At 32.9% G+C, this 10,186-nt stretch overlaps 1 protein-coding gene across 1 annotated transcript; it reads right to left on the minus strand.

Annotated features, from left to right (window-relative positions):
- Nucleotides 1-5,609: 5,609 nt before the first annotated feature.
- Nucleotides 5,610-7,616, minus strand: LOC132283728 (uncharacterized). The gene is made up of 6 exons (XM_059785737.1): nucleotides 7,116-7,616; nucleotides 6,838-7,033; nucleotides 6,534-6,727; nucleotides 6,296-6,385; nucleotides 6,153-6,233; nucleotides 5,610-5,979 (listed from the first exon to the last, which is right to left on the minus strand). The coding sequence occupies exons 1-6, from the start codon at nucleotides 7,431-7,433 to the stop codon at nucleotides 5,833-5,835; spliced, it is 1,026 nt and encodes a 341-aa protein (XP_059641720.1). The 5' UTR covers nucleotides 7,434-7,616; the 3' UTR covers nucleotides 5,610-5,832.
- Nucleotides 7,617-10,186: the final 2,570 nt, after the last annotated feature.

The following is a 10,186-nucleotide window of genomic DNA, read 5'->3' on the forward strand; positions in this document are numbered from 1 at the left end:
TCTGTTTGAGTGTAAAAAAGAAATTAAAAATTAGACTATTGACATACAAAACAATGAAACATCGATCAAAAAATAATAAAAAATTAAAAATTAAATCTCTATTTTTTTATCTACTTGGTCAACTTAATATAATCTGTGATTTGCACTACACTTCACTCATAAAAAAATAAATAGATTACAATTTAAATTATTATATACCTCCCTAAATACATGCTATTTAAAAATTAGAATTTCAATCTATTTTTCTCTAACTCTTTGTCACAAATTCCCATCCCAATTACTCATCTGTCATAATAAATCGCACAAAAATTTATTTTATTTGTAAATTAGTTTTTTCTTAATATTTTCTTTAATACTGTTATTATTATACCATCATTTTTTTTATTTTTAGTACTTACCTTTTATTGTTATAATTAATTATATTGACAAATATTATATTTGGAAACTATAAATAATGATAGTGGTTTGTATTAAAAGGAAAATGTATAGGTGAGTTTGGAATATGACCATTAGATTTAATCTAATTGTCACTGTACAAAGTGCGAAAAAATTTTCTTACTCCAAAGGGAGCAAGAGATCACTACTCAATACTTACTTATATCTCATCTACTTTGTGTGGATAAGTTGAAAAAAAAAAATTAAATATCAAAATTTTAAGAATAAAATAAAAAAATATTTCCTTTATATATATTTATTTCCCTTATTTAAATTCCAGTTCATACCAAATCGAATCCCGCTCGTATCTGTCCTATTCCTATACCTTTGTCCTTTTTAAAACCCTAGATCCCTTTCCCTTGAACGGTGTGATTAGAACTTTTCTACACTGCTTAAAACCCTAGATCCCCCGAACTGTGTGATTTTGGGTTTTCCGCTTCAATGCCATCTTTAACGGATACTGTTTGCCGAATTGAAACTGAATACCCCGAAACCGACACGATACAGATCGTACCGGTGCGTTTTGGATTTCTAATCGTATGGGAAGCGATTACTTTAGATTGTAATAAACCGAAGGAAGTAAACGCTTGGAGATTTTGGGACGAAAGTCTGAGTAACCGCAGGAAAACAGAGTTGTTGATTTTCAAGAATTACCACAACACAGGAGCGGCACTCGATCCATTCGACTTTATCAAGTACGTTGCAATTGTTGTTAAACCAGAAAATGGAAAGGTGGCTACCTTTGGAAAGCTACCAAAACCCGGCGACTTCTTCCGGCGAATTTGGTACTATATATCATATGCAATTAGCACAATATCATATAATTTACTTTCTTTTGTTTTTTTACTTATCAAAAAAATATATTTACTTTATTTTGTTTCAGTGAATTACGTGCTAATTATGTTCTTTTATCATCAGCGGGCTGGGCTTCCTACTGTCTAGTAAATATTCATCGAGGCCTCTGGTGCGGATTCCTCAATACCGTCTTAAATTCCAAGTGTGATCCAGAAATAGTTTAATGCCTCAGTCACTCCCTGACAACAATCGGAACAAGATGACAACAATCGGAACAAGATTTCTGCAACAAGAAGTTAGAACGAGCAGTTTACCCTTCAAGAACACACACTGTTCTGAGTAACTCAACCATGTGAACCAGAGTAATATTAATGCTTCTCTGAGTGTTAAAAACTAATTTAACTCTTGATATATCAATTTACATGAATTAATTTAAGAGTTACATACAAAAGATTATAAACAATTAAGCAGTGTAACCCATGCTACGTTCAGTTTAAACCAAACAACAGAGACATGTAAACCAATTTACTTTTAATCTTTATAGATTCCTGGAATTGTATTAGAGATGCAAAGAACACAAGCCTAAGTAATAAAGTTAGGATTAGAACTTGCCTTTATCCTTGCACCGTTGTCCTCCTAAATTCTCAACCCTCTGTTTGATTGTTTACAGAACTTAGTTTGTGACTAAATGTTTTGATCGTTGATCGTAACCCTAGACTTATATTATCATGGTGTATTTATAATCCAACTCGGCCCATAGACCATCCTGTGTTATAATTAACGTCGGTTACCCATGTAAATTTTAAACCTAATGTGTTCTGCGATCTGGAAGTCATCGACCGGTGGAGGAACGCTGTTGTACGACGACAGCGTGTGACCTGAATCTGGTGACTGAGACGCGATTGGAGCAGAGAATCCAATAGCTCGCCGTGTACCGGAAGACGGAGGTGGCGGAGTTTGGTCACCGTACTTCCTCTTGTTGGTGGCTGAGTCCAGACGCGTATTGTACCTCATCGGCTATTGGTCTCTGCTTTTTTACTTCGAATCTTTGTAAATCTAGAGAGAGAAAGAGAGGATTTCGAAAACCCTAGACAGAGAAATCGAAGGTACTCGGAGCATGAGTATTGAGGCGCTTTTATTGAGAGACCTTGGGAAAAAATACTGGATTCAGAAGATGAAAAGTAATTTCTATGTAAGGTAAGAAAATAAAAAGAAAAAGGTAATTTTTAAGAAGGAAAGGAAATTGAAATATATATAAAAGTAAAATAAAATAACAAAACAGTTGTCTAAAATCAATTAATGATGTATTATCATTTCTCCAATCTGAATCTATTCATAAACGTGTGCATTTAATTCATACTCCATTCTTTCCAAATAAGTTTCCAAATTACATTGATAAGCTATTTTCAAAATAAGTTTCACTTTTGAAATGTCAAGGTTTAAAAAATTAAAGTTTTACCACATTATCCTTTTAAGTTCTAATTTTCTTCTCGAATTAACTACCAAACGCGTCATTAAGGTTTCACAAAGAACGGATATCTGTAGGTGAACAATTTAAGCACCTAACTAATTGTACCTTATTTTTCAACTTAAGGAGATCTGTATCACATATAACAAAATTTAAATCTATAAAACTCTATCACATATAATAAATTATTACCTAATAAAATTCAAATCATACTAAATTTTAAATTACCTAATAAAATTCAAATTACAAAATATCTAATAAAATTTAAATTTATAAAGCTCTATCACATATATTTCTATAAAACTCTAATACAAATTACCTATATATTTATTTATTTACAAATTACCTAATAGTTTTTATAAAACTCTAACACAAATTACCTATTTATTTATTTGTTTTCATAAAAATCTAACACAAATTACCTAAAATTATAATAAATTTCAAATTACTTAATAAAATTCAAATTTCAAATTACTACTCTTGGCCCTCAACGAGGAGCTACTCTCGGTAGTTTGCAACTATCAAGTAACGATGAGGTAAGCAGGTTCTCCGACTTATAGTAATAGCTGGTCCATCCCTTTGGTGCATTGAAACTAATGCGGTCTGTCTTCAAACTGACTGGACCCGTTCCATGTGGTATAGCCTCTTGGTCGATTGATTGGATCTACATGGAAAGAAAAATACTATTTCAGCAGGTTAGCCTTAGGCTTCTCATTTATTGAGAATCTTCAAGGGCTTCGGTACGAATTTATTACTTTACAAAACTCAAATTCTACCATAAATGACCTATTTTATTTTTTTTAAAATTCTTTCACATATAATAAGGGTAAAGTGCAAAAAAACTCCCTGAAATCATTGGCATATTGCAATTAATTCGTGGACTATCTTCTTCTTTTTTCTATGTTTGTATGCTCTTGTGGGCTTGGCCCATCATCCATCTGGTTAGATATTGCTAGCCTTGTATCCTCTTTCTTCAATGAAATTTATCCTTATCTTTCAAAAAAAAAAAAACTCAAATTAATTATTTTTTTATTTTTTGAATTATTCGTTTTTGTTTCAATGATCTTTAGGATTTAAACCACAGCATATGATACTGATCTCAATATGTTACAGAAAATGATTGATTGCCATTCTTTTTCAAGTGTGGGAGTGTTGTGATAATGTTTCATTGTTTTATGTAATTTGTTTACATTTTGGTAGAGATTCATTCATTACACCTCAAGCCTCTTTTATTTATTATTGTTATTTTTTTGGTTGCCATATTCAATTTCTGCATCGCCTTTTTTTTTTTTTTGAAAAAAATAAAAATAAAAATCTTGGCAAGAAAAAACTCACACATCAGCACCTCTTTGATGAGGAAGTACGATTGAATTGGATTTCAAGGCAATTAACAAGAATTCCTCAATGGACTTGCATGCCTTCCTTCTGTGGGCTGTAACCCAAAACGATAGGTTTGTTGCTGGCCTAATATTGTCCAACTGATCCTACAAATTTAATGGGCTAGTTTTTAGCTGACTTGTTTTGTTTAATGGCTCATTATTAATAGTTTACTCACACACATCTATATATTTGCTTAAATTTGCGGAAATATATATATATATATCAAGACAAAATATCTCTTCACCTTACCAAAGTTTTTATTATTATTATTATTCTTTTGTTAGGGAATCCCTCACCTAAATTTCATTAAAATAATAATAATAATAATAATAATAATATTGCTTTTGGGAGAGCATGCATGTAAGAATTCAAATAGCATAAACAACAAGAAGTTTAAGAAAAAGAAAAAGAAAAAGGAAAAGGTGATGATTTCTTTTAAAGTTTTACTCTGCTAAAACATCTACAAAAGTTTCAAACTACCCTTCAAAATTCAATCAAATTGAATGGATAAAAGTAATTAAATGAAATTAAATTTTGATGCTGTAGTTTTTAAATACAGTTGAAATCATATGTGACTGGTATAGCAGCACAATGTCTAAAAAGAAAAAACAATGACCAAAAGCCTGCAACAAAAACCAGACTTGGAGATATATTACCTGTGCTAAGGCACAACATGAATAAGTTTGATGGCTTAAGAATTTTACAGAATCCTAAGGAAATCTGCCTGCATGCTTTATGAGAACATCATGCAGCTATATTATTTTAAACAGTATAAAAAATAGTTGTGTGTAAAAAATTAAAATATAATAATAATAATAATAATAGCATAACCGATTGAGGAAGCACAAGGTTTAAATAACAAATAAATCCTTTAGCAATTTCAGACACTACCAAATACTCTGAAACCAAGTCCAAGCTTCCTCCTCAGTAAAATGGAATCTATCCTTGCATACTGAATCTTGTTATGGACAAATATTGAAATCTAGCCATGCGCGATGCCAACTAAACCTACAAATCGAAGTATGCTTTTTGAAACCATCACCAAGCTTCCTTTCCCTGTAGAGATTATAGAATTACAAAGATGGAAACTGGTCCTGCTTTTTGGAATCAAATCCATCTCATCTAATGATTCACTTGGTACAAAGTTCAGAGTAGTGCAAGCAAAAGAAGTGATCAAAATCGTGTTTTCTTTGTTTTTGATTTCTTTAACAAAGTATGAAACCTATATTATTATTATTATTATTATTATTATTATTATTATTATTATTATTATCTTCTTTCAGCCGTGACAATAAAAATTTAAAAGCTAAATTATAAAGATGATTCTTGTTTGTATCAAATAATCTAGATGATACAAGCATTTAAATAACCATGACTTCATGGTATAATATATAAGCCCCTATATAAGCTAACAACATCCGACGACGGTCAACATGAGGCTTGAATCAAGCTTTGAAAGCTTGAGAAAAAGAAAAGAAAAAATAAAATAAAGAGGGGAGGAAAGAACTGCCGGGGAGAGAGAGAGAGAAAATTGAACAATTCCTATGATTATTAATCCAACACCAACCAACCAAATAATTATAGTGCATTAGAAAATTAAAACTTAAAATCGAACGAATGAAGCACGAGACAAAAGAGGCATTATACTATGTAAAAAATTATCCATATATACGGGGGTTTTCCCAAATAGATCATTTGGTGTCAGGATAAAAGATTATCCTGAATGGGGTTTTCCCAAATATATCATTTAAGTGTCACGAAAACCTTATCCAGAATGGGGTTTTCCCAAATATATCACTAGGTGTCGGTGCTCCTTCTTCAAATAGATCTTCCGGAACAGGTACGCTTTTCCACAATAGATCTGCTGGGGTTTTCTTCGTGGCATCAAATTCATCCAATCCCTATAAAACGCACCACATTAATTAGCCACATACATATATATACATAATATTTATATATAGAGAGATAGAGAATGTTAAAAATTAAGCCAAAAATGATCAAAAAGGAGAAGAAACCGTCAATGTTAAAAAAAAAAATCGAAGCCATTCTAGAGGTATAAGATTAGATGATAGACCTGAAGAAGATGAATACGAACTCCTCTGCTGGCTGGCATGTTTTTCATGATCTCACACGCTTGAACAATTGCGAGAACACCCTGAAATTGGACACGTCAAAATCAAATCAGATCAAAAATACTGGACCACTTGTACCTTGTACCTTGTTGTCTGGTGCAATTACAAATTGTTCACCTCCAGCTTGGTGTCCAGTTAAGCTTGGAGAAACTGTGCCAGAACCCCCAGTTTCAGCCTGCCACAAAGATCAAGAAGAGAAGTTAAACCAGATCAAATTGCGCATTGTCGGATTGAATTTACATTTGTTTTGTTTATAGAGAGATAAACAATACACTCCAAAAGGCTAACAAGTGAAATCTAATGTAATAAAAATAACAAAGTACTATCTGTTCATTTAAAGTTTCATTTATCAACTGCTTAGCCTTGGCTATCTGCTCCGGTTCCGGAGTACCCATAGGCTCAATTCTGGTTGGGGAATTAGGGTCTGCATCCATCTTTTTGCTTGTGCCTGCCTCACCATATGAAACGGGTATAGACGAAGGAGCCATATTCGAAAACATATGCTCCTGTCCTGAATCTGCATTCAAATAAAATAATTAATTCAAGATTTTCACTTGTATATGTACACACCCACAAATAATATCTCAAAAGTAATTGCTATTTAACTAGTAAATAAATTTATTTTACCAGATGTAGTACGTTCGAGAACACAAAACTTGACCTTTGGTTCTGAGAGGACTCCATGTAAGATCCCAGCATTAAAAATTTTACACTGACCACCATCCTTATCCTCATCCGTAGCCTCAAAAGTAATGAATAAGAATAGACAAACTACAGTCACAAAGTACGCCTCCTTAATCTTCACAAGCTTGTAATTTGTCCCCTACCAACCAAATTTTCCAATATGAAAACAATTGTAATGTGAATTTAACATACCATTAATAAATAAGTAAAAAATTACATACATGCTCGTCATTGTAAAGCTCAATTGATTTACTCGAGTAAAAAGAGACATCCTTTATATTATTGGGCTCCTCCTCGAGTCCTAGTGCGGCTATCTCCTGAGCACACATCTGGAAGTCATCGACCGGTGGAGGAACGCTGTTGTACGACGCGCCGTACGACGGCTCGTGACCCGAATCTGGTGACTGAGACGCGATTGGAGCAGAGAATCTGGTGGCCCGACGCGTACCGGACGACGGAGGTGGCGGAGTTTGGTCACCGTACTTCCTCTTGTTGGTGGCTGAGTCCGGACTAGACGCGTACTGTACCTCATCGGCCATTGGTCTCTGCTTTTGTACTTAGTATTGAGGCGCTTCTATTGAGAAACCTTGGGAAAAGATACTGGATTCAGAAGATGAAAAGTAATTTCTATGTACGGTAAGAAAATAAAAATAAAAAGGTAATTTTTAAGAAGGAAAGGAAATTGAAATATATATAAAAGTAAAATAAAATAACAAAACAGTTGTCTAAAATCAATTAATGACGTATTATCTTTCTCCAATCTGAATCTATTCATAAACGTGTGCATTTAATTCATACTCCATTCTTTCTAAATAAGTTTCCAAATTACATTGATAAGCTATTTCCAAATTAGTAACTTGCCTTTTTAGTTTTTAGTAATTCAAAATACATATATAAAATATGTAAAATATATTATTTAAAAAAAGAATGTGAAATATTATTTAAAGAGGAAAACACGACACTCAGTTTTATGTTTTAGCACCAAGAACTGCTTCATCGCAGTTATCAAGCGGCAAATTTGTGTTTTCATTAGAATCTAATCTTGATCTCTCTTCATGCTGGTATGCTCTATAGAATTTTGAGTCGTTTTGTACACCAATTTTAAATACTATGAATTTGGAGAATATGCCCCTATCCAATCATATTATTATTATTATTATTATTATTATTATTATTGAACTTATGCTATTGTTGTTAACAGATGTCAGATAATTTTTTTCGTCATTGGATTGTTAATAGTCTTGAAGGGTAGATGCCATTTAAAATTATAGATAATTTCGCTTTTAATTAATTATCCTCAATTTTCGATTTCCATGTTACCAGTTATGCTTATTATTTTGCAATTAGATACGTTAGGGAGTTTACCAGTTATGCTTATTGTGTGCTCTCCCTAATATTTTGCAATGAGATACGTTAGGTAGTTTACCGGTAGTTTGGTGTGGCCCATCTACTTTTGGGTCTTGACTCCAATCTAGAAGTTGCATGCCTAATTGACCTCTAATGCTTATAGAATTTGAGGATTCAGATTCCGAACTCATCCTGAGAACAATCTTTGATGCAACACTTATGTTACTATTTATATATTATTTGTATTAATTTTGTTATGTTCACTTTATTAATTTTGATTTTTAGGTTAATATAGACTGAAAAAAATTGGTTCAACGACGGGTTTATTTCTCCAGTGGTAAATCAAGGCCACACAAGTGAGCAAAATAATTGAATATTATAAATACTCCATAATAGAATAGTTTATATTATTTTAATATTATCTTTAGATAAATGCTGGATAATTCCAGTCATAAAACAAGTTGAATCAACGTACAATATATGTTTGGACAAGAGTTTCAAAGATATGAAGTTATTTAGCATCCAAGAGCCTGTTGATTGGATCAACACGGTGTTTCCAATCCAAAGAACCAGATTCGGTACTGGTGATCCCAAATTTACATTTGACTATTTACTGCGTTACGGGTGCATCAACACGGTGTTTCCAATCCAAAGAACCAGATTCGGTACTGGTGATCCCAAATTTACATTTGACTATTTACTGCGTTACGGGTGCATCGTAAGTAATCTTCAACGTAAGATATTTTAAAAATGATAATTCTATCTATAATTAGTTGTGTATTTTCTAATATTATTGTGCATTCTCTAATTTATTTATATATAGGTATCAAAGCTCGCCATCAGGGAGTGGGAATGGATAGAAAATTGGGACGTGCCTAGCATAATAACATTATTGGATAAATTCCCCTTGGTAGGCACTCTCAATGTAAGTGACGCATATTACTTGCAGAGAAATATAATCTATATTTAAAATATATATTATAATATTATAATAATATTATTTTATTTTTTAATTGAGAGAAATTAGGAGAGGGATAATGGTCTCTTTTGAATTAATGGAATATAATGAAATAGGTTTTCATAAAATTGTTTTTTTTTTTTTTTTTTTTTTTTTTTTTCGCAGGAACTAGCCTACTTGCTCCAGCCCCAAACCGCACAAACGGAAGTCATGCATAATATTTGTGAATTTGAGGGATCAATTATATATATATAGTTTGTTTTGGGATTTTTTTTTTTTTTTTTCATGACAGATATTTAACAGCGATAGTCGAGAGACTATCGCGTCTGCTCAAGGCGTACCTCTCGAGCACACAATTCTCGTAATTGGCTATTCGATAGACAATCGGTGGCCAAATTTCTTGATACAAAATTCGTGGGGGGAAAGATGGCAAGAGCGCGGACACTGTCGGCTTCCGTGGAATGGTTTGGAGCGGGCCTTTTATTTTGCTCCAGAGCCTTATCTGGTAAAGCCTCTCCGGGATCTGATATTACCATGTCCACTCACACAAGAATTCTATAATATGTAGTCAAATTCAGTATGTAATTGTTTGGCTCACAAAGTGGTCTGAGGTCGCTAGCCAATGAATGGCTGACCTAGAACGCGAGCGTGCCAGAGTCCTGATGGACTCGAATATTTCTTGCCAAACTATTCCTATTGGGTCGGGTCACCGACCTAAGGTGATTCAGGTGAAAGTTAGAGAGTAAGAATGACCCTCTCCTTAAGGTTGCTATTGCCTTTAAGAAATGACTTTAAACATTTAAGATGAGTATCAATTAGAAGCAACTTAAACTGAACAATAAATATACCTGAATCTGCAAACCTTTCTTCATTGAACTTGACTGATTACAATGATGAATGAATTACAAACTCAGTCAATTGCTCCCTAGTCATGACCATAGGTGGGACTTGGTTCTGAAAAGGAACATTGGGCCAAAGGTTATGTCC

The sequence above is a fragment of the Cornus florida genome, unplaced genomic scaffold, assembly GCF_030987335.1.
Source record: "Cornus florida cultivar Cherokee Brave unplaced genomic scaffold, ASM3098733v1 CherokeeBrave_3.0.0_Hap2_Chr11, whole genome shotgun sequence".
Taxonomy (NCBI): domain Eukaryota; kingdom Viridiplantae; phylum Streptophyta; class Magnoliopsida; order Cornales; family Cornaceae; genus Cornus; species Cornus florida.